Genomic DNA, 23,994 nt, shown 5'->3' on the forward strand with positions numbered 1-23,994 from the left:
CTTATTGTAACCGGTTGCTCAGAGGATCTGATCAAAAAGCTTTCCCTGCCAGCCGCCCAATGGCTTTTCCATGGTGCCACTTGGAAGCGTTTGTTCAGCGTTAACGAGCCTTTGTTCTCTTCTTATCTGAAGCCACGGGTAGGAAGAGATAAAGTGTGCAAACAAGGGGTATTAGCGCTGCCAGCGCTGCTGATGTTATAAAAGGGACGTTCCTCCTCAAAACAGCTGCAAGAAGTGGAGATCCTGCGATCAGACCCAAAGGGATGAAATTCATTTTGGCACAGAACGGCGCGGGGATCGTTGCTGAGCCGCGGGAGGGATCGCCTCAAGGTCGAGAAAGAGAATTTATTCCCCACTTTTCCTCGTCAATGCAGTTCTCACTCATTTGGGTCTCGTTACAGCATCCCATCAAAGCAAGGAAGCACATGCTTGAGCCGGCCCGTGCCCAGATACATGCAAATTTATGCAAACACATGCAAATAGGCGCCCGCTTTTTTTTGTCAGAGGGCGCCGGCAGGTTTGTAGGCATGATGTAGTGAGAAGCGGTAGCCAGCCAGCAAAGAGGAGGGATGAGGAAGTCAGGAGGTCTCTAATCGGGATTCCTGCATTTCTTAAGAGCTTTTGTTTGGATCTGCAAAACAGTCGTTGAAGGGTTTGCAGGGCTCGCAAGTGCCTAACAAAGCCCTGCTGCATTGAGTTAATGGGCGATGGAGGAAGTCGCGGGGGTGATTTAAGAGATTTGCCCTTCAACTTAATCAGTTCAGCCCCAGTGGAAGAAAACAACTCTGCAAGGCTGAGAGAACAGCAACATGCAGAGCGTGCGCTGGGGATGAGAACCTCTGTGTTGGCTGCCCCAGCAGAGCTCTCACCCCCTGCAGGCACCTGCCTTCACTCCTCCTGCACACCGCCAGCTGATTGCACAGCAATTCACAAATCATTTCACAGAAAGGATAAGAACTTCTTAACGTGGGACGAGGACAGGAGAGAAGCCGCGCCACGCGCTTGCTCCCACAAGCATCTGCTCTCCTTTCAAGGGTTGGGGTGAGCGATGGGGCAATGGAGAGCTGATTCAGCTCCCTTCCTCAAAGTGCTAAGAGCAGGGAGAGCAGCAGCTTGCAGGAACAAGCTGCTCCTCCTCCCTTGGAGGTCTTCAGTTCAGCCGTGGCCCTGGAAACTGCAGTCTTGGTGCCGACCTCTTCAGTCCAGTCTTTCTCCCCCTCCCCCCCAGGTTTGTGCATCCCAAGGACAGTGGAGCTCATTGCACACATCACAGAGGCTTCAGCGTTTCACCCAGTGCCCTCGCACAGGATGCGAGCAGGGCTTGGAGCAGTATTTCTCAACCATTGCTACCAAGGACCATCTTGTGTCCTGCCTGCCCTTTGCCACCAAATCAAAACTTGGCTGCATGTCAAATGTTTGCTAATTTGTGTCACGGGATTACTAGCATTCCCTGTTGACAAAATAAGCTTCTCTGCCATCTCAGAGCTTATCTCTTGATATCTCCCATGCTACTCGTGGTCCAAAGGCCACAGGTTGAGAAACACTGCCATCCCACCTCAGCGTATAGATTCTGGGGGCAGAGACACGCTGGTTAACCATCCTCATGGTTGTTCTATGGGGCTTCGTGCCACAGGCTGGAGCTGAAGCCATTCCAACCTAGGATCTGGCATTTCGGCAGCAAGAAATGAATGTTGATGTGACTTTCCCTCTCTTCAGCAAATGCCTGACCTGACAAAAAAAAAAATATGCAAAGGTATTATTGTATTATTGTATTATATGATATATATATGGTGTATTACAATGCACCACGTGAAGCTGTGGGGAGTGACAGTCACAAGCTGCATGTGGACACTGAGATGCATACACACACACTCACACCCCCCTCATTATATACTCCCAGAGGTGTAACTAAATGTACATTCTAGCTCACTGAGACTAAAATAAGCTCCAGGAGCCCTTTCATACCCATAGACATGAAACCTCATCTTCCCTTGAGTCATGCTGCCATGAGGGAACAGCTGTAGATTGGTATAGCACAGCTGTGGTTCAGTAGGCATGGTGGTGGTGGGCTGATGGTTGGACTTGATGATCTTAGAAGTCTTTTCCAACCTTAACGATCCATTGGTTCTAAAGCCTGCTTTGTGCTCCTTCAATTTGGATTTGCTGAAGTAGGGATCCCCCACCGAGCTCAGCCCCATGCCACACAACTTGGCCAGCACTGTTGGCACACAGCGTCCTCACAGAATCACAGAATGGCCAGGGTTGGGATGGACCTCTGAGCATGATGAATCTCCAACCCCCTGCCACATGCAGGGCCACCAACCTCTACATTTAATACCAGACCAGGCTGCCCAGGCTGTCCTCCCTGTTTCCTCTGTTAAAGGCAGAGGGCACTGGTGCAGCAGGAACACTCACCTGGTCCCCAGCTTTCCCAGAAGGAGCCATGTGGATCGGCTGGTCGTTGTCTAAGTTTCGGATGCTCGGGTCTGCCCCGTGGTCAAGGAGCAATTGAATGATTTCCTTCTGGTTCTTGTCACCATGCAGCGCAGCTGCCATGTGCAGAGCTGTGTTTCCATGAGCCTAAAAATAAAGAAAAACCCTCTGAAGGGTTGTGCCCCTTTTTTAGAACTGCCCTTGTAATGGACATCAAGAAATCTCACGCCATTTCTTATCTAGAGCCGAGAGAGTATCCCTACCCCTTGTTCCCCATTCATGGCTTCAGCAAGAGGTGCTCCGGAAGGCACTGCAGAAGGGTGCAGAGAGCCAGAGCTCCAGCAGCTCACATCCCTCCATGCACCGCAGGCTGAGCAGGGGAGCTCAGCACGAAGCATGGCACCTGCCCATGCAACCCTAACGCTGCCCACTGGGGTATGACCCGTAACGGTTTGACACGGCGAGCAGCAAGCATGCAGATGCACAAAGAGAGGTATTTTTAGTCGGCACCAAGTCTCGCTGTGGCAGCTGTATCTGTTTGTTCCTCACTGAAACAGTCAGACGTTTCTGATGAGTTTGGGAAAGATGGGCACAGATGGCACCAACTGCGAAAAGGGACGTGTGTGATTTTCACCTCCTTTTTACCAGCCAGACATCAGAGACTTGGAAGCACGAAACAAAACAGCGAATTAGAATGGAAATCTCAATAGCTATTCGCAGGCAAGGCATTTTTACAAGCACTGAACAAGCAGACACTTGTCAATTTTACCATCCCATAAACTCAAGAGAAAGTTTATAAGGTCTTTATACGAATGCTCATTAAAAAGGAAACATCTGCATTTGTTTGCTGCATCTTGGTGGCAGAGGCACTCGATAGCTTCCAAGCCCAGGCACAAGGCCATGAGGGCCAGGCCAGCTGGCAGGGCTTGATCTTGAAGCCCCTCCATTGACTTTAGTGGGACTTGTGTGAGCCACAATTTCAGAGCACATCTGGGCTCTCGAAAGGGGTGAGATGAAAAATGCCTCAGAACCTTCAATGGTTTTCTCATCGTGAGATCCACAGTCGATTGAATTTGGAATGAGACAACTTGCAGCAAGGAAAGGGTGAGCCAGGAAAGCCGAAACACAGAATCTCTATTTTCTTCTCTTTGTCGTGCTTGGAAGAGGTAGGAAGCCCAGATAGGAGCAGCCAACCCTGCCACTGCAGTTCTCCCTGTCCCAGGCATCCCACCAACAAAGCTCCAAGCGATCCTATCGCGGTAAGAAGCTCTCCCAGCATTGTGATCAAGAGACAACAGCAGACTCCCCTGGACAAGATAGCACGTGCCTGATGGCTCTTAAAAGATACAGAAAGAATGCAATAAAAGAAAAATAAAAACCCAGTGTAATTGCGTACACACTAAACCAAACATGTTTTCCCATCCTCCAGCCCAAAAGGTTGGGTTTTGTGCCCTAGCAAACAGCTCAGCTCTGCAGGAGCACCCAAATCTTTCCCCAGAGCTGCACAGAGGTGGCAGCTGCTGGGATCTCTGGCTGACAGTGCAGGGCAATTGCTCAGCACACACAGGAATGTCAGGATCTCTGCTCAGGAGGATGGGTGCAGCTGATGGAGCTGCAAGATAGTGTCACTGCTTTGTGTCTGCTCAGAGGTGAAGCATGGGGCAGGCAGGGGGTGGGTGACAGCAGCAGGGCTGGGAAGCTCCCAGCTCATCCAGGATGACCGTGCCCATAGAAACACCACACTGAGGCAACATCTCAGCTCTGTAAGCAGTGCCCGACTCCATGCATTTAGTACTGGAGCTTTGTCCCTTGCTGTGCAGGGCACTGCTGGAGCAGGTTACCAACACACAGTTGCCCCAAACACTGCCAACAGCAAAGCATCACATCACTGCTCAGCTATTTTCTTAACCTTAACCCTAACCCTAACGCTAACCTTCAGCCCAGTGTCACAAAGTTCCCATCCCTCCCCAAGAAATCATTTCCCACATCCCTCTCCCCCCCATTATCTGTCTTGCTGCCAGGGCTCAGCCCAAGCCCTGCACTAAGTCCCATGTGAGTGCCTCTTTGCTGCTCAAAAACATGTCTGGGAGGGGAGCCAGTGCTTTCTGCGCTGCCTCTGTCTGGGCTCACCTTGCTGTTGATGAAGTCCTTGGATTTGAAAGCATTCAGCTCCAGGAAGTAGCGGAGCAGGGAGACGTTCCCATCCTGGACGGTGTAATGAAGAACTGTCTTGTTGCTTTTCACATCCTATTTCAGTGCAGACAAACACAACCAAATGAGAATCTTTCCGCAGAGCATCTTAAGGCAGAATCCCCGTACCAACAAAAGGCAGGGGGACGAATGAGGGATGGGGAGAAGCAGTTCCTACCCGGCTGTAGATGGAAGCTCCCGCCTGCACCAGCTGCTGCACACAGGTCTCCAGCTCCCAGCTCTGGTGCTGCAGCTCTTCACTCTGCTGCTCTGGCAGTGCCAGGCGGCCCCGGTCCCGCAGCAGTGTGTTGTGGGCCAGGACAGCACAGTGCAGAGGGGTATGGCCTGGGGAGGGAGTGACGATGGTCCCCATCAGAGCAGCACCATAAGGGGAGGATGTGAGCTCTTGATGGAGCTGTGGGTGTCTCTGCTCACTGAAGGTGAGTTGGACCAGGTAGCCTTTAAGGGTCCTTTCCACTCCAAAGATACTATGCACATATCTTGGCAAGGGTGTCTTTAAGCCCCGAGACCTTTCTCTAATTCCAGAAGTCCCACTCTGGCTGCACAGACAATCTGGGGGCATTTTGGTGTGTACTCAGCTCCATGTGTGCACTGAGGCACCACTGAGCTCTGTGACATTTGAGCTTCCAGCAGAGATGCCTCTGAGCCCACCACCCCACACATCAGCAGACCCCAGTGCACATCAGCATCAGCCACTGACATCAATGGCATCACTTCTTTCTTTCTTTCTTTCTTTTAGGACCACGATAAAATGCTTGTGCATAAGGTCTCACCTTCAAAATCCTTCATTTCTAAATCGAGAGGGAGGCCTTGTGAAAGAATCACCTGGGAGTGACAGAGAATTGGGACAATTTTAGCTCAGCAGAACGTTGTCCGAATCACAACAGTTGGAGCTAACAAAAGATGGGAAAAGACCACCAACCAACCCCCCCAGAAGAGGCAATTAGACAAGAGGTGATTATAATTTAACTGTAGGCTAAGCAGATTGGCACTAGATTTTGGCACGCTGAGTCCTATTTCCTAGCAGGGATGTCACTCAGGTTCGCACAAGGTGATCACGTTCCCTAAGTCCCCTAAAACGAACCCAAGAATATCCCATTGGGTTCTACTAGATTCTCAGTTCCTAAAATTGAGCTCAAGGGTGTTAACTTCCTCACACTTCCCCTGCACTGAGCACAGGCATATCTTGATCACACTGCTTCACTTTTGTTCCAAGTTACTCTTAGCAAGGATAAGCACGCAGGAGTGACACAGTGGTCTGTAGGTGAGCATTGCTTGGGTTTAGAAGGGAGCAAAAGAAGTGCCTTAAAGAACAGATCTGATGTGATGCTGCCAAATAGCTCCTTGTCTGAACTACCACAGATTGTGTATATTTTGCTCTGGACTGAAGGCAGCATGTTGTTCATTACAGCATCTTGCATGGGGATTTGGCTGTGCGGTGACTCATCCCAACGCCATTGTGTTGGACAAGGAGAAGGATTACTCAGAAACGTTAGGGCTTGTGCTCTCTTATCATAACAAGAATAAAATATACCCAAAGCAAACACTGACAAGAGGCTTTGAGCTGATGTGTAGAGATTAGACGTCTCAGGTGTTAAGAAGAAGAACAAAACCAAAAAATGCCGTTGCATGTCATGCCTGTGACCTGGGCGAGGAGCAAACCCACGTGCACTATTCCTTGCTCCCTCTGATTCCTCTTTTTATGTTTAAAAAATAAACACTGAGAAGAACAAAACAGATTCATTTCCACCACTCCAGTTGGCACTGATGGAATTATCTGAATGCACGGTGCTTTAAATGAAACACCTGCTTTCCAAAGAACTGCCCGCGTTATACATTAACCATTGCTGCTGGCCCTCTCAGGACGTGTGCCAAGCAGGACTGATGGCTGCTGGAGCTGTATATCCCATAGCTTTGGGTTTATCCAACACCCTGCAGTCTTGTTCAACCCAAGTGAGCCCACCTCGTCCAGCCCACCATCAGCTCTGCAAGAAGAATTTATTCTCTCCTACAGATAAGCTGGGGAGATTCCTTCTGTGATGGTGTTGGCTGCAAATCCTAAATTAGGAAAAAAAACCCTGGGAAGATCCTAACATGAATGGAAAGATACGCTTTTTTCTCCTCTTAAAATCTTAATTGCTTACAGACATCTTCCCTTCTGAAAGTTCCTTAAAGATGGCGATAATGAGACGATAACATAGGCTTACATTGCTAGCAATCAAACCATAAAAGCTTTTCCTACCTGCAGAACCTGGGCATACCCATACGTTGCAGCAAGGTGCAGAGCTGACTGCCCTTTGTTGTCTACAGCATTGACATCTGCTCCTGCCTGGATCAAATCGTGGACGATCGCTGACTGCCGGGCAGTGACGGCCACCAGGAGCGGGGTCTGGAATGGCAGCACAGCAGAGAGCCCTGAGAGTCTGGAAGGAGATGTGATCATAAAAAAAGAAAGGGAGAGGCAGGCTGGGTCAGATGGGATCTAGAAGGCCAAGGGTTGTGGTGCACAAGCCAAGGGGAGCTCACAGGCAGATTTAGAGCCCATGGCACCGTGAGTGAGGGGCACTTCCAGCTCCTGCTGAGCTCTCCTGCCCTAATTCAGATGGCAAATCAAGTGCGGCGCTTTCAGAGTGCCAGAGCAAGGCATAGCAACTGCTCAGAGCTACTCCTGCAGTAACAGGGAGGCTGAAGGGGATTTTCACGCAGCCTGCGCCATCCCCAATGCTGCTGTTTGCAGGAGGTGCTCAGCATTACCTTTCCTCTGTGTTCCTTGGCATCGAGTCTCCGCAGCTCCTTCATGCGCTCTGCAGCTGCCAACGTAAACGCCCTCATACCTTTAGCTGCATAAATATGTAGAATTCTAAGACAGTAAATAAAGACATCGATCACTGCTTGGCCATGGATCACCCTGGAAGCAAACAGTTTTACAGGGTAACAGCGCTGCTTTGGGGGTTTTATACCCAGAGTTCCCCCAAACTATGCCATAACCCCAAGGACTTGAGGTTCAGATAACCCCATTTCCAGGAACTGGGTTTCCTACCTCAATATAACTGCTGCTTTCCCAATCCCTCAGCACCCTGGGTTTTGCCCTGCTGGCTCCTTTCCACATCAGCACTTTCCCTCGGGTGAGCTTGACACTTGTGCCACGATGTACCAAAGGCCCCCACAAACTCAGCGTTGGGGCTCCCATTGGTTTGGGGTCACAGAGCCCTGCGTGCCATGGTAGCATAAAACCTTGGCACAAGGAACCCTAGCAGCCCAATTTGCTCCTCTCCAGACAGCAACATTCAACACTTCTTAGTCATATAAACCAGCGGGCAGTCACTTCTTCCCCCAGGTGATTTTGTACCCCAGAGCCACAGCTTGCAATTTTAGGAAGTAGAAATGCAACTTCACGGCTGGTCTGGTTTGCAGTCAAGCTCAGCATGAGCTGTGAGTGCACACCATGCATCCACATGGTTACCAATAGCAGGTAACACCCAAGCAGCAGCAGTGCAGTGCAAGCAGTGCTCCCAGCCCACATTTGGACCACAGAGATCCTCTTTAGCCTGCCTCAACGTGCTAAACTAGCAGAAAGCCCAACAGCTCCTTGGGCTCTGGGCTGTACTCACGGGCTGACTGCTAACCCAGAGCTGGGTTATACTTCTGTATAGGAAATAAAACACTCCAGGCGTATGGAAGTTACTGTAGATCTTTATTAGAGAATAATTTGTTTTTTTTTCTAACCAGAACAACCCAGAAAGAAATTCTGAAGTAGTTCGTCTTTGGTATCCACACACAGAATTTACATACATTGAAGTGAAAGGAATTAAAATGCAATCTTAGCAACCACAGGTTTGGTTCTCACACCTGTTATCCCAGTTTTACTGAATGATTCTGTACTCATAAAACTGGAGTAAGCAGCGGTGAACCAAACTCTTTCTAATTAATTTCTTTGCTGGGTTTTTCTGCAAATGTAAGCCACTAATTTCGGTGCGCCTGGACTGCTGCTATTTTCAAGTGATTTATGATCACTTACATGATCTGTTGCTCGTGTTTCTAGATTTGTGAGTATTAAACAATGAAATACGCTTTGAAAGTCCTCAAGACTTTTGCTCTGATCTTGCAAACCTCACTCAGGCATAAAACATTACTTGAAATATTGCCTGGGTGGCAACTGGAGTGCTGGGCACCAGGCAGTCAGCAGTGCAATAAATTACTTTGCATGATCTCACAAGTACTGAATTCAGCTAAGGATCCTGGGCTTCAGAAAGCAGAAAAACCCAGAGAAATTGTGTTCACCAGCCAAGAGCCCCCAGATTTTTTTAAGGAAATGATAAACAAAAATCAGAAGGGGGTTTCATCTCCTGCAAGTATTGTTTGTGGCATGGCACTCCTGAACATCAACAACAAGATTTACAGCGACATCAGAGGAAAAGGTAAAGCTACTCGTTGTCTGGGAAAGAAAACCAGAAAGCCATAAGAGAGAATGTGTGCACCTGTGAGCTTGGGAAACTACAACGCAGAGGAACTTTCCATAACAGTAAGGCACAAGAGAGGTCACTAAGGTTCCCTGGCTCAGCACACCGACAACTTCGTACTCAAATGCTACAGAAGAAATGAAAGTATTGCCAGCTAATAGTAATGTCACAAATTTCTTGTTAGGCTGAAGTCCAGGTTTTGGAAGACCCTGTCTTCTCAATGATTTGCTGATATGGGGCCATGCTGTGCAATCCTGACTCAGGCAAAACTCTCGGTGGCGTCAGTGGGACCAGGATCTGTCCATTGGTAGAACACGCAGCATTACCAGCCAGCCACAGAACCAGCCCCCCACCTCCGAGATGAAAATTCAGAGTCCAAAAAGCACTCTGTAGATGAAAGACCACGACTGCAAAGCACTGTCCTTCAATGCCTACACATCTGTCTTACAGGGACAGAGAAGGTGAGAGCTTTGAGTTTCACCTTCACGTGAAATCAGAGGTTTCACCCAGGCCACTTTGCATTGCTTTGCGCACAGGGAAACCCTACTGCACTGTCATGTAGTTCAACTGCATTGACTTTTCATCTTTGGACTGATGCACCCATTTGCACCAGTAGAACAAATGGACCTTCTACATTTTCTTGTTTTCCAAAGGGGTGGTTCAATTTTGAAAAGTACCAATGCAGGCCCCCAAACATTTTCAAGCGGCATAAACAGCTCTACAGACAGAGCAAAGACATACACAAGGCATTAGCTCTAGAAAGCAGTCCTACTGGAAAGGTCTTGCCAACACCTAGAGGCGAGGGCACTCTCACCCAACACTGCAGTTGGCCACGGCTACACTACGGTTTGTCCATTTCAGGCTGTGAGATGAAAGTCACCTCGTGCTGAGGCTGTAACAGCACAGACATTGGGTGCTGGGCCCCAGGACAAAGCAAGTTTCACTCAGCACTCAGCCACGGTGTGCTGGAGGCGGACAATAAAACCCCAAGTCAACTTTGGGCCGGGTTTCCTCTGTACTCAGTGCTCGTGGTGGAGCATTGAGTATACGAGGACCGGACCCAAATCGTGCAGCTTAAAGCCCTTCAACAGAGAGAGCGTGGTTTAACACATACGTATCATTGTCTTCATCTTCTAGCAGCAGCTTCTCTAGGGGCAGTGTGCCGATGACCCTGCGGGCGTCCTCCAGCTCCTGCGGGGCCGGCTCAGGGATGGAGATGGGCAGGGGCACAAATTGCGGCGTGGGGAGCGTGGAAGAGGCCGGCTGGTACTGCAGGGTGGGGGCTGGCAGTGCTGAGAGGGGCTGCGCCCACGGGAAGTAGGTGATGGGTGGCTGCTGCTCCGTCACCTCCAGCTGGGGCACCACGGCCGGGGTGCTGCTTCGGGGCTGGTGGGAAGGAGAGACATTGGACAGAATAAAACCATTGGCCATAGGGTGGGGCGCGGGGAGGACGGGAAACGAGGGGAAGGATGCTCAGTCTCACTTTGAACATCCCTTTTCCTGTCTCTCTGGGGAAGCTTTACACCCAAGGTGACAGTTTTCCCACGCTGGCTCCCATGAGAGCAGTGGCTGTGGGTGTCCCAGGTGCTCGCGGGCAGTAGCTTGTGCTCATGACGAGTTCCCTTCAGCTTTCTGTTCCCAGTCCCACCCTCGCTGCAAGGCCACGAGACAGCTTCGCTCTGCGCTGAATGCTGCCTTCTTTGGCAGCATTTTCTTACCAAGCCATTTTCCTGGCATGTCCAGTGGGTGTTTCCCAGAATTCCCTTCACTTCTGTTTGTTTTTGTTTTGTTTTGTTTTTTTTCCAAATATTTGGAATTAAATAGTGAAGAATCCCATGAAGACTGCACAGACCTCTGGAGGGACAGCTTCCTTCCCATCCCTGAAGGCACTCAGGGCCAGGTGGGATGGGGCTCTGGGCAGCCTGAACCAATGGGTGGCAGCCCTGCCTGTGGCAGAGGGTTGGAACTGGGTGATCTTTGAGTGCCAACCTGAGCCATTCTATGATTCTAAGTACTTGATTTGACAACAGTGTTTATGGGCCATAGAGTAAATCCACTCAGAACTACAGCTTTCTCAGCTACTGCAAATCCAAGATGAAGAACCCCTACTCCAGCTGGAACCGATGACAACAGTAAGCTGAACACTCCCCATTAACATTCCTGAGCTGCAAACAATACTCCCTGACAATAAATAACGTCCACAGAGCCAAACAAACTCAAGGCAATGGCAGCCCTGTTGCTGACATGGTGGGAGATGACTCATTTCTCAGGACAGCAGCAAGAACAGGCTGTATCAGCAACATGAAAAGTGCTAAAGGAGTGTAGAGAGCTGGAGAAATGGCAGAGGAGTCTCCAATTTCAAAGCAACTTCATAGCTCTCCAATGCCCAAGAAGGGGCTACACTATGAGAATACATGCAAGAATGAGCTGCATGACAATAATTAAATCATATGAGTTCCATCCTGCACTCCCCATTGAGGCTTTTTGGAAGGTGGGGAATTTGCCATCATTTATAGTCAGGTGCCTTTGACTTACCGCGAAATTGGTGATCAGTGGCTGAGAAGCATAAGTCAGTACAGACGAAGGCCCAACCAACGTGTAACTGGGACACATAGGCTGGATGTACATGTCTGCAGTGTAAGGACAGCTGGCTGCTTCGTGGGACACGTAGTCGGGGTAAGTGGTCCACTGAGTCAGAGGCTGCAGGGATGAGGGAGAGGGCTGGGAGAGCCAGCTGGAACACAGTGCTCCTTCCTCTGCGCCGGGCAGTGGAGGGGCAGCAGCATCCACATCGATACACGGCTGGCCTGGAAGACAGGAGGGGATTACAGCTCAGTTCTGTGCGGCTTTCCCTGCAGCGGGGCTGAGAAACAGGTAGAAAATCAAGGAAGTATTACCCATTGGTGTGTAGGAAGGGAGGGGCTGGTGGGGCAAAACGACCTAGAAAAGAGAAGAAAAATATCCAAGGATTAATACCATAAGCAGCTCCCTGTCTCCATTCAGCCAAATCAATGGCGGCTGAAGCTGCCCAGAACTGTAAAGGTGAAAATGTATTTATTCCATAGAAGGCATTGGGTTGGAAGGGACCTTTAAGATCATATACTTCCAACCCAATTGCTATAGGCAGGGACAACTCCCAGGTCGCTCAAAACATGGTCTTCATTTACATCTAACTTATATATTGCATTTAAAACATATTTCATAGTATCCCCAGGTAACGAGAGGTTCCGCTATCTCTGAACACTCTGGTGATACAAAGATTTCTCTCATTGCACAAAGCGATGCCAGGGCCTCCCAGCCACCCAACCAAGCTTTGCTCCCGCATTTCTTTCTCCCTCCTACCGTTGTGGCTGCTGCTGCAGTGGCATTATGAACACTTCCCCGCTTCCTTTTCAATAGCTCCTTCACTGGCTCTTTGACGCGGACCCCTTGGTAGGGGCGAGGCTGCGGCTGTTGTTCTGAAGCAGAAGCTGTAAAAAAGAAAAGGAAACAAAGAGACAGGTGGTGTTTATTGTCTTTTCTTGCCCCCGTTTTCCTGCAGAACACTCCTACATGATGCACTTTCCCTTTGGTCTGTCTGCTTCCTGTTGCTCCTGTGCCACAGGTGTGCAGCGCAGTGATTTACAAAACCTGGAGGGCAAACGGGTCCGAGTGAACCTGCAGGCTGGTTGATGAGAGATTTGGGAGAAATATGCTATGGTTTAAACGTGTTATTTAAAAGCAAACAGAACCAAACGTGAAGAGCATCCCCATTTGGACAGCCATTGCTGCCATCTCTCATTGGACATGTGTACCCCAGGGCTTTTGGAAGCAGGCAGGGAGGGCTCAGCAAGCTAAATGATGAGACAACAAGAGCAGAGCAAATACCATTCTTCATCAGCAGATATTATACCCAACTGCCATTGGAGGCAGTTTAGAGCAGGAGACCACAGGATAGCAAAGCTCAGGAAGGCCCTGTGTTTTCAGAAGCACTGATAGCAAGACTTGCTGCTGCCCCTTCGATCTGTAAGCATGTCAGTTGGTAAGTTTCCATTTCTGAGGATTGCAGTTGGCTTTATGAAGAAGCCCAGCTGGATATCCAGCTCAAATCGTCCATGAAAAGCACCATCCCAGTAGGAAGCGTTGATTCAGATTTACGATCTGTGCTTTGCACTGCAGAACAAAATGAAAAACTGAGTCTAAAATTACGGGAGAACCTCAAAAATGTTTGACAGAGTTAACTTTTCTGCTTGGACTCCTTTTAAAAACGAAATCCTTACTTTCCCTCAGCTTTGCAACACCACCAGTTTGCTCTTTCAGCCCCACCACATACCATTTAATCACAAAATCTTCAGAGGCCATTATAAATACTTCTGGCAGCAGATAACACCACAGTTATGCGTGGAACTGCTCTCTTTGTTTGTTACCCTTATGCACATAGGGAAAATTCCATGCTTTGGAGCAATAGCTGAAGCAGAGCTGATTTCTCAGCCTTTGCTTAATGTGCACTTGCCCTCTCTGACCATTCCTTGTGGAACTTCAAAGCAGGTTGCCTGCATTCTCATAGCTCCTGTGGCTTTGGAGATGCAGTCAGCACAGGGAATGAAAGTCACTTTGTTTAATACAGCTCTGCTTTTACAATGTTAATTGGCATTAATTTCTCTGAACACTAATTAAAGGCAGTGTCACACAGCACTGTGCTGCGGGTTGCACTGATAACTCTGAAAACGAGCTGAATACAGGACAGGTCTGAAATGAAACCCATCCCAAAGGTGCTTCTTGCTCTTGCATGACACTGATTTGGAAGCGATGCATTGCTACCTTACCAAGAATGTCTCACAACTGGGTGTTGCTGCTGTTCATGGCGAGCAAAACCATCAGCTCTGCCAAAGCCAGCATGCTGTAGGGTGCACGAGGGGCAGAACGTCCCCCTGGCAAAGCCCTGTCCACACTGCCCTCACAGCTCCTCCCTGCAGGGCTGGGTGGGGAAGGATGGCGGTTTCTGGCTCCAGGTTTGGGGGATGGGAGAGAAGAAATTTACTGTAAAAGCTGACAAATATACCTATTCACAGTTTCCGGTGTAAGCAGAGTAACCAAAAAAAAAAAAAAAAAAAAAAAAGATAAGAAATAAAACCAAAGTCTGCATGACATATTTCGGTTCCCCCCAAGCTGACCTCCAGAAATAAAAATAATGCTAGCACAGCTGCTTTTCCACTGCTCAAGTGTGCACCATGTCTGAGCAGCACAGAAAAAATAGAGCAAACTGAGCTTGGCCTTCAGTGTGCAATTCCTCCTAAAGCAAAATAACTTGATCTACAAGTATTTTGGGAGGTGATGACCACTGAGCATCCTTGTGAGAATGCAGCTGGACTGAGTGCTCTCCAGCCTCTTCTATCAGGGTTGCCTTAATGAACCATCAAGCCTACCTTGAACTCATGCTTAATCAAGACTGTTACACTGAGCTGCAATGCACCAACAAACCCAAAACAAATAAAGAACAGCATCATGTAGTTTGGTGCTCAAGCGTGCACAGCACAACAGCCATACGTCCTCCTTACCAGGCACTGGGTCCAATTCGCAGCTGGTTGCTGGAGCTGGAGCACTGTACAAAGCATTGGAAGCGTAGAGAGAAGAGAGGGAACCCGACCCAGCCAGTAGGATTGGCCATAGTTTCTGTGTGCAAACTTATTTGAGCTCATTGCAACGCTTTGGTCAGGCCGCCTCACAAAACCAAGCTCCTTTCATCAATGTTATCACTTGCTGCATTTGCTGATTGCTGAGAAAAGCCTGGCATGAACCCCAAACCCTTTGGAGCGATCTCTCCAAGTGGATGGAGAGCACCAAACGGTACCAAACACAGCACTCCCTGCAGTGCTATGCATCAGAGACAACAGCAAAAAGCCCATAGAGGTGTTGGGCTGAAAGCTGCTCTGCCATTCAGCTTGTTGAGATTGCAGAGAAGCAAGCAACACGCTTCACAAGGTTCCCTTTCTCTGTGCTCGTGCTCTATGTTTGATAAGCTATCAACCAGTCAGTGCAACCAGAGCAAACATTTTGCTCTTTCCTTCCAATGTAATAAAAGAAAACTGAAAAGAAATACAACAGAAATCTTTTTCTTATTTACATTAACGCCAAAAAGCAAATGGTTCTTCTTGGATAACAAGAAAAAACTGCATTTTAGTTAACAAACCACTGACATTTGGCCTTCGGTCTTGAAAATTCCATAGAGCAGCTGCTGACACCACTGTGGTGTGCAGTGAACTTTGGTGAATAAAAAGTTCAAAAGAAAGGGGAGAAAAATAAGGTGTAGCTTTGGATACATTGCTTGCATGCTTCGACTCTAATTCAGATCTTTTTACATTAAAAAAACAACGTCCACTGAGGAATATTGAAGCAAGAGACCGAACGTTGCATTACATTTGTCTGCATTTTGTATTCAATTCAGACTCAGCATTCTTCAAAATGCTTTTTAGAAGTATTCAATCTGGTAGCATTGGTTTGCAGCTGTTGCTGCTTGGAAACGAGTCACGATCAAAGCAGACAGACTTATTTCTAGCAAAATTTTAGGGAGTTGTGTTGATAGCAACAGGTTGGGCTGGCTGGTAGGCACTGGGACTCACCACCAACAGACCATTCTTTGGCTGACAAACAGAGCACACAGCATTTTTTGTGTGGATAAACCATGAAGAAACTCCAAATGTAGCATTTCCCCATATTGCCTTTGGTCATTACCAACTTTGTCATCTCATCAGTGGTCTCTCCACTTGAAATGATGACCAGAGGCCATGGTGTTGGCGTGGTGTGTCCATTTGGAGGCCAGAAGTCACTCCGTGCTTCTGACACATCCCAAATCTCCTGTGAGGTGTTGCCATTCTTTTATAAGACAGCTCTGAGTAAGAGAACTGGACCAGAGCAGGTTATTTCCTACACTGCTTGTCACGCTGAGGGTGTGTATCTCAATAAGGATTTAGTTAAATGCAAAGTGCTAAGCAAACATCTTGGGCAGAGAATCTGCTGTACAATAAACAGAGAAACTCAGAGCAAGAGCAAAGGAGACAAGCGATGGTTCATTGCTCAGCATAAGGAAATGAACTCGGGAGGCTCCTTAGTGTAATTAAATCAATAGACTAAATATTTCACTTGCTTACCAACAACTCAGTGCGGTGTTTGGTCTCTTTCTGCTCAGTTGCTTAGCGCTACAGCTACCCAACGGAGTGAAACAGATCAGTGCCACAGGACTTTATTGCACAATTATGCCCAGTCCCTTCGTTTTTGGGTGTTTATCTACAAGTGGAAGATGTCCAAGCACCAACGCAGCCTTGGGTTCCGGCAGATCCATGTGCCATCATACCCTGCCTGTGTCCTTCCTGCATGCTTCTGCACACCGCCCTTGTAGGAAAGGTCTCCTCCACACCTCCAGGAGATGTAAAGGAGTGGAAGCCATGGGAGCACTGTGCAGAACCTGTGTTCTGCTCCAGCACGGGGAGATGGCTGCATTGGCCATTGGCCATATTGGTGGTGAGGGCTGCCAAAAATGATCTGTTTCAGAATAAGAGAACTCCTGCTACAAAGGGGAAGCTGAGATAGACAGAAAGTGGCTTAACCATAAGTCTCACCCGCATGTCCCAATTCCTCCCAGCCCAGAATACTCTTTCCATTTTAGTAATTCAAGCCTTCCATTTAATTGCTGATGTGGTCATTCATAGAGCCCAACACCTGCTTCGTAAAGCATGGATGGGCTCGACTTTCGTGCTATCCATCTTTCCCAGTGGGGTTTTACCAAAATTAAGACTCACAAGATGTGACATATTGCAGTTTCACCTCTCGGTCTCATTATCTGATACTTTCAGAAAGGCGGTACAGAGCCCACATCTGTTGAGGGCAGAAAAGGCTTCAGGGGCTTAAAAAGCATTTGGGAAGAGGTTTGCAAAGGGGAAGATTCACATCTCTCTGTTGCACGGGAATCCTGCCTTACCTGCACCGGTCCCACAGGACTTGAGTAGGAGTTGTGTCCAAAGCTTTTTGACCTCACCAAAAACACCACGTCAATGTGAAACACTTGCCGAATTGCAACCTGCTCGCATGCCCTCTCATAACAGAAGTAATTTGCATGAGAAGTATGCTCATTTTGTCATCAAAATACAACATGGAGTTGCTATCTGCATACGGACACGTAAGAGGGAAGGTGCTGCGCAATAGAAATTTCCCATCCCGCTGAGCGGCCGGCTCCCATCCAGCAGAATCCTGCCAAAAGCTGGGAAGCCCCTACAGTCACTTTGCTCCTGCCGTGGGAGGGGATGCTTTCAGGCTGTGCCTTTTGCTCAGCGGAAGCTCTGGGCCCCATTCCTGCACTGAAGCTCCCGCAGCATCACGACACAGTGCGCATCTCCAGCCATGCGAGAATCCCCAGAGGACGAGGGCCTCTGGTCACCGCAGGGCTGAGGGCTGTCCTGTTCCTGTAGGGCTTTCTGCTGAAAGGTCCTCTGCACAAGCAGGAAACTGCCCTTCAGAAGTGCCCACGAGAAATGCCCTCCGGTGAGGTGACACCTATTCAAATCACCGCGTCTTCGATTTTCAGTTTGTTTGTTTTGATCTTCGCTTGTTTTGGTTTTGTTTATTTCATGGCTAGGGCAGAATATGGGGATGATACCATTCCTTTTGAAACCTCCGTTGTGCTAAAAACCATTTAAATCCATGCTGAGGCATCCTGATGGAGGAGGCTGCCAGGAGTTCTGTGCAGCCTCCTTTCATCCAGGTACGGATGGAGCAAACATTTCTGCCTCTACCTTTGCATTCCAGCTGGCACTGCCCTGAGCTCAATTGCAAATGTAGCTGTGAAAAGCCAATATTAGACTGGATGTAAGGAAGAAGGTTTGGCAGTGAGGGCGGTGAGGCGCTGGCACAGGTTGCCCAGAGAGGCGGTGGTGCCCCGTCCCTGCAGACAGCCAAGGTCAGGCTGGACGGGGCTGTGAGCACTGCTGAGCTGTGGGTGTCCCTGTGCGCTGCAGGGAGCGGCACCAGGCGGCCTTCAGCTCCCTTCCAACCCAAACCATTCTGTTAGTCTAACTCTGAATAGTGCTTGAAGCTGCTTTCTAATTTGAGAACCATCAGGAAAGGACAACAGGTGGTGAATGGATCCAGGAGTGGGACAGAGCAACAGCCCACAGAAAGCTGCTGTACAGCAGCTTTACAGCACACAGAGCTGGACTTACTAATGGCTTTGTGACTTGCACAAGGACATCCATTTGTGCATCACAGGTGCTTTGAACCAGATGGTGCAGGAAACACGAGCCCACAGCTGGTCACAGTGGCAGAGGACAGTGGGACTAAATGGGGACTCACAGAACTGTCACAAAGTCTGACTTCCACTGAAATCATTGAGACCCAACACCACGCTCAGCAATGTGTGGAGAGTCAGCACAGAGAAGGTAAATGCACCCCAGCTGCCATCAGAGCACTGCTCGTGGCTACACCTGAAGCCAAGGTGATTCATTGCTGCAGTGCAACAGGAAAGAAGCAGGATAACAGCATAACATTGAAAAAATGATCCTATATTTAGGTTTAGCAAAAAACCCAAAGGCCTCTGAGACTGAGGAACCCCAACCATGCCATAACACAACCAACACCAACAGCAACCAGGCAGCAACCTGCTCTCAACTCCTTCCATGTTTCAACTAACACAATGCCAGGCTGATCCAGTGACCAGCCCACGGGCAGAGGGAAGCCTGGCTGCTCCATCTGCAGCAAGAGAAGCCAAATGCAGGCAGTTGCTGTCTTTCAGAACAGCAGGGAGCATTGCAATGGTGGTAGAGTCCAGTCCTTGGGAGCTCAGAGGCAGGGGGGGACACAGGGGTGGGCAGAAATGGTGTTGGCTGGAATCTCCCAGTGGGGAGATGGGTGACTTAGAAACATGTGTTTTGATCTCCTCTGCTGCAGGCTTGCAATTCCTGCTTACCTGTGAAAGCATTGCATGTGTCAAAGAAACAACGTATGGGGAAAACACCTTATCAGTTGCCAGTTTGGTTCTACCTACAACACAGCTTGTTAGTATTGCTTTGTCATTGCAGTAAAAAAAAAAAAAAAAAAAGAAGTAATAATAAAAAGAAGATTGATAGGCTTCTCAGATGGAAGATAACATCTGACCCTTGCAGCATGTTTCACATCATATACCTACTGGTTCTGAAAACAGCACGAGATCATCGGAAACAAGGTGTGTTACCATAGAGCTCCCGCTTGCTGCTGACTACTCATCACACAAACTGAAACACCACAGTGTAAGCAGCCTGGGCTTCTTACTTCAGGACTTAAAGTTTGCACAATGTAATTTCACAAATACACATCTGAGCTTCCAATGTTCCTGAGTGAAGAGAGTAACAGAAGCTCTTAGCAGGGAGAAGAGAATTAAATGTTAATAAGTTCAGAAAGACGCGGGCATCGTAAACCCATCTCTGCATAACCTACAGGCTGCAATGTCAGAGAGAATAAGATTGGTCTTAGTTCCATGTCAAGTAAGACATTAAGAAAGAAGCCTCTTCCAGTCAGACACATTATATTATTCCAGGCTAAAGGACGGCATTGTGCAGTGCTAAGGATGGAGAAATGAACACAGTCATGGCATCACAGAACGGCTTACAGGACCTCAAAGCCCACCACATCCCAGCCCTCTGCCATGGGCCACTAGGTCAGGCTGCCCAGGGCCCCATCCAGCCTACAGATCCGCACAGTGAGAATGAAAGAGCTGCAGAAGCAGAGCAAACACCTACCTGCATTGGGATCGGCAAATTATCTGAGCAAAGGTGGGCCAAGAGTAGTGAAATTATCTTGAAAACAAGAAAACTGATTTCCTGTAAACTCATAACCGTATTGCCTTCGCTCCTTATCTTTATTATTAGATGTAGAAAAAAAAAGTACATATCAAAAAAGACACAGAAATAAGCTTTCTCACAGGTTTCACTTTTAAAAAGGAAAATTCTCTGGTATGTAACCACCGTAACCTTTGATATAATACCTGCATCCTGTTATTGTTTTTATGAATCATAGTCTTCCACTTGATTCATAGTGATGAATGCCAACAAAGCAGCAATGCTGTCTTGATATCCCTGCTGGAAAATCAGCATCACGTTCTCATTTGTCTCTCCTGAGCACCTCTCCCATGCTATGCTAACCCTCACTTATCCATCACACCTCTTGTATCAGACACGAAAACAAAGGCAACCGGAGCTCACTTACATTTTTGCCAGTGCATGTTGAGTGGTGGGATGGAGCCTTTTGTGTCTTGGCTGAAGACAGTCGGGCTCTTTAAGAGCCAACGTGGGTTTGACTCCCTTTCGGGGGACGCGATCACTGAGTGCCAGGATGTTTCTTTCAGCTTTTTAAAAGCCCCGTGTTCCCGCTGAACTCTGTGATGTCATCACATCCTCCAACCACAACTACTTCTATATTTTCCCTTGCTCTGTGTTGTTCTTCATGACGCTAAAAAGTTCCTCCAAGACCAAATGCGCTCTGGAAGATATTAAGCATCGAGCAGCGCGTGAGATCACCGAGATCCATTTAAACAAACCACCGAGCCTGGAACCTGCCTTCATGGGGCTTTTGACGGAGATTTGCAAAAATGGGGTCACGCAGCAGAAAAACAAATGGGGTTTTTAACAAGGCGTTGACCATCTGTGGCACTGTGGATGACCTCAGCTCATGTCCAGTGACCGCCCTGTTGCAATCCTGGGCTCCAGGCACTCAACCAGACCAAACCAACACACGCTCCGTGTCTGTGGGGCCCTTTAAATGCTCACAGCTTTTAAACACAAAACTGGAGCGTTCGCCCCTGCCTTATGAGAATCTCAACTCCCTGGGGCCGCTAAATTTGAACGGGTGAGGAAACACCTGTAAACACTTCAAGCCTCATTAAACGAGGACGTCCTTCATTTAAAAAAGAAACCTCTCCTTTTTCTGTTTTGTTTTTATCAAAATACAGCATTTCCTACAAAGGAAGAGCTGGCCCTTCCAAAGAGCCTTGCAGAGAGATGAAGGAAGGCTGATAGACTGCCGTAGGAGTTCAGGTACGTTCTGAACATTAATCTTAACAACACTGTTGTATCTGACCTATTCACACCACTGCATGAATAGGTCCTCTTTCACGACTTGGCATCCCCATTAAAAGAACAAGACGGGATCTGGTCTTTGTTTTTGGCCATGAGTATATCAAAGGGATTTCACCCCTCCCAATATGCCCAATGTGTCTTGGGAGAGGGTTCATACTGCAAACCATTTTGCAGTGTAACACTGGTACGTGTTTCATGAAACAAAACCAACAAGCAAACAGAAAAAAACCCAATGGACTGACAGAACAGAGATCACAGAATCATAGAATCACCAAGCTGGAAAAGACCACCAAGACCAACCAGCCCAACCATCCACCTACCACCAATATGACCCCCCAACCCATGTCTGTTAGTGCCACATCTGAACGTTTCTTGAACACAAGAGCTCTGCCCAAGAAACCCCACAAAGAAACAACCTCCAAACCAAGCAGTGACACAAAGGAGACCACACAGCTCCACGCTGCTGCTCTCAGCAATAGGCCCCCACCTCCTCAGCATTGCTCTGCCACGCTTTGCATATCTGCATATATTCTTACTACCAGCTGCACGCTGCCATATCCTCTCTGCTGTCAAAGTGCTTAGTAATAGCAGGCATGTTGTGAGCTAACACCACGCAGACGGACAGGGGAGGGCCCAGCTCACAGCCCTGTGCTGCTGGATGAGTGGAGGGACGACGCTGGAACCTCCTTCAGTGCCATTCCATTTGCACCAGTGCTGGAGGAATACCTGGACTCTCCTATCTCTGGCACAGTAACTATTGGATTTCTCCCCAAAATAATGCAATTACAGGATTTCATTACAAAAATAAAAACAAACCCCTTCAATGTGTAGAATGAAACTGCTATTTTTCTAGCAATGCAAAACCTCTACCTCACAAACGATGGTCTTCAAATATCACTGCTTTGGTCAGGCATTCAGATTTACTTCAAGCTCACGGTGCAGGAAGCAATATCAGGAAGCAATGGTAGAAGCTAAGGGCATTTGGCTTGAGTCAGTGCATGAGAAAACAGCGATCACAATCAGGAGATGGACTCAGCGATCCTCACAGGTCTCTTCCAACATGAGATGTTCTGCGACTCCATAACTGTGCTCTGCTGCAGTTTTCTTCCGGAAACATCAGACTTCTGCCAGCACAAAGCTGCTTGGAAGCAGCACGGCCAGTGAAGGCCTCCAGCAGGTCTCTGCCACCAATGGCCCTCTATTTTTAAATGTGAGAACACACCCTGCCTACATCTGCAGAAGCGCTGCCTGAGGCTCGTACACAGCAGGCTGCCAGGGCATGCAGAGGCGGCTCACGGCGTGGTGCTGTGCTGACACCCAGATGCAGCATCTCACATTAAACCATGCCGTAGTTGTACTTAGGAATGCCGAGGGTGACATGGAATTGCTCAGGATTCAGCTGTTTCTAAGGTCTTTGCATCGGTACTTTACGAACGTGAAACCAGATAAAGTCTGGTGATAAATATCTAAAATGAGGAAGTTGCAAAAAAGGGCACGGATATCCACAGATGAAACAAGTGGCGGTGCTTTGGTGGCTGACAATCGCCCATCTCCATTTATACCCACAGTCAGTAAACTTACGATGTTCGTTTCCACGCCTCCCAGTCCTGCCTTGACCAGTTCACCACCAAAGCAATAAGCTCAATGTCTTGGAGCCAGTGAGACCCCTGCTAGCATGGAGCATCTCTGCCCCAAGTCTGGGTGAGATTTCTCTTCTTCCTGGTGGCTACGCATTGAGTCGTGTCCACAGACCAAAAGGTTCAAAGACAACACAGTTCTGCCACAGTTCTGGGAGTACAAACAAAATAGAGTCATAGAATCATCACAGAATGGCTTTGGTTGGAGGAGACTTACATCTCCTGGCCGTGGACACGGCTGCCCCCCCCCCCAGCTCAGGCTGCCCAGAGCCCCATCCCACCTGGCCTCGAGTGCCTGCGGGGATGGGGATGCTGCTGGGGATGCCTCCATAAGAGTAAGTTGTGTTTGACAATCTGATCCCGAGCTTTACCTTGCAGGTTATGAATTAGGCACTCCTTCCCCTTATCTCCTTATTATTGTCTCATTCCCAAGACAGCAGTTGAGCTCATAAATAATTTTCTTCCAAAAAGAGGATTAATGCTGTCGACAGATACCCTTTTATATATATATATTTTAACATGTGTCAATATTAGTGCTTTAATCCTGCCATACAAAGTCAGAAGTATGAATACACAAACAGCAGTCTGGTATTTCAGAAAGCTCTGTGGTCTGCAAGCACAAACATTTATCTTTGAGGATGCAATAATGAACTTAATAAGAGGATCTCTATCTCATAGCTCTGAATGAGTTTAAAAGACAACCACACTTAAGCCAAGGTTCCTTCTGAAATTTCCTCCATCATCCATCAGGAGAGGGAACAGAGATTGAGAAGCTGAGTCTCATTGGAGGCAATAACGTCTGCTTGAACCAGGGTAGGTATTTCAGACTGCAAATTCTCTATCTCACATCTTTGTTCTATTGCATGACATTGGATGTGAGAATACAGAAAGGCAATCCAGGACAGAAGTGCACAGAGCACGAGGTCAGGATCCATCCCAGTAAACTGGTGTAAGTTGTATCACCCAGCCTGGGAGCACCTCTACCTCTGGGAGCTCCTGCAAAGAACACCTGCAAATCCTCAAAACCTGTGTTTGGAATGCAAAGGGTGACTTCAGTCAGTGAGCCCCCAAAAAAGTCAAAAATGAAAAATAAAAGAAAGTTTCCCATTTTCAGCAGAAACTCTGAGGGTTACCAGGACGGCGTGAGTCACAGCAGGAGGGAGATCACAAACAACC

The 23,994-nt window shown here is 48.2% G+C and overlaps 1 protein-coding gene across 1 annotated transcript in view; it reads right to left on the minus strand.

The window, feature by feature from the left end:
• Nucleotides 1-420: 420 nt before the first annotated feature.
• The window catches only part of POU2AF1 (POU class 2 homeobox associating factor 1), a 28,441-nt gene continuing 4,867 nt past the window's right edge, over nucleotides 421-23,994 (minus strand). The window contains exons 3-13 of the mRNA XM_042882630.1: nucleotides 12,447-12,574; nucleotides 12,002-12,044; nucleotides 11,640-11,911; nucleotides 10,219-10,490; nucleotides 7,399-7,504; nucleotides 6,887-7,033; nucleotides 5,418-5,469; nucleotides 4,802-4,968; nucleotides 4,564-4,680; nucleotides 2,416-2,580; nucleotides 421-1,728 (exon numbers count right to left, since the gene is read on the minus strand). Coding sequence (XP_042738564.1) covers nucleotides 1,657-1,728; nucleotides 2,416-2,580; nucleotides 4,564-4,680; nucleotides 4,802-4,968; nucleotides 5,418-5,469; nucleotides 6,887-7,033; nucleotides 7,399-7,504; nucleotides 10,219-10,490; nucleotides 11,640-11,911; nucleotides 12,002-12,044; nucleotides 12,447-12,574 — 1,541 coding nt within the window. The 3' untranslated portion in view covers nucleotides 421-1,656. The remainder of the gene's footprint in view (nucleotides 1,729-2,415; nucleotides 2,581-4,563; nucleotides 4,681-4,801; nucleotides 4,969-5,417; nucleotides 5,470-6,886; nucleotides 7,034-7,398; nucleotides 7,505-10,218; nucleotides 10,491-11,639; nucleotides 11,912-12,001; nucleotides 12,045-12,446; nucleotides 12,575-23,994) is intronic.

Source organism: Lagopus leucura, unplaced genomic scaffold (genome assembly GCF_019238085.1).
Source record: "Lagopus leucura isolate 7727_CA_CO unplaced genomic scaffold, USGS_WTPT01 Super-Scaffold_100034, whole genome shotgun sequence".
NCBI classification, from domain to species: domain Eukaryota; kingdom Metazoa; phylum Chordata; class Aves; order Galliformes; family Phasianidae; genus Lagopus; species Lagopus leucura.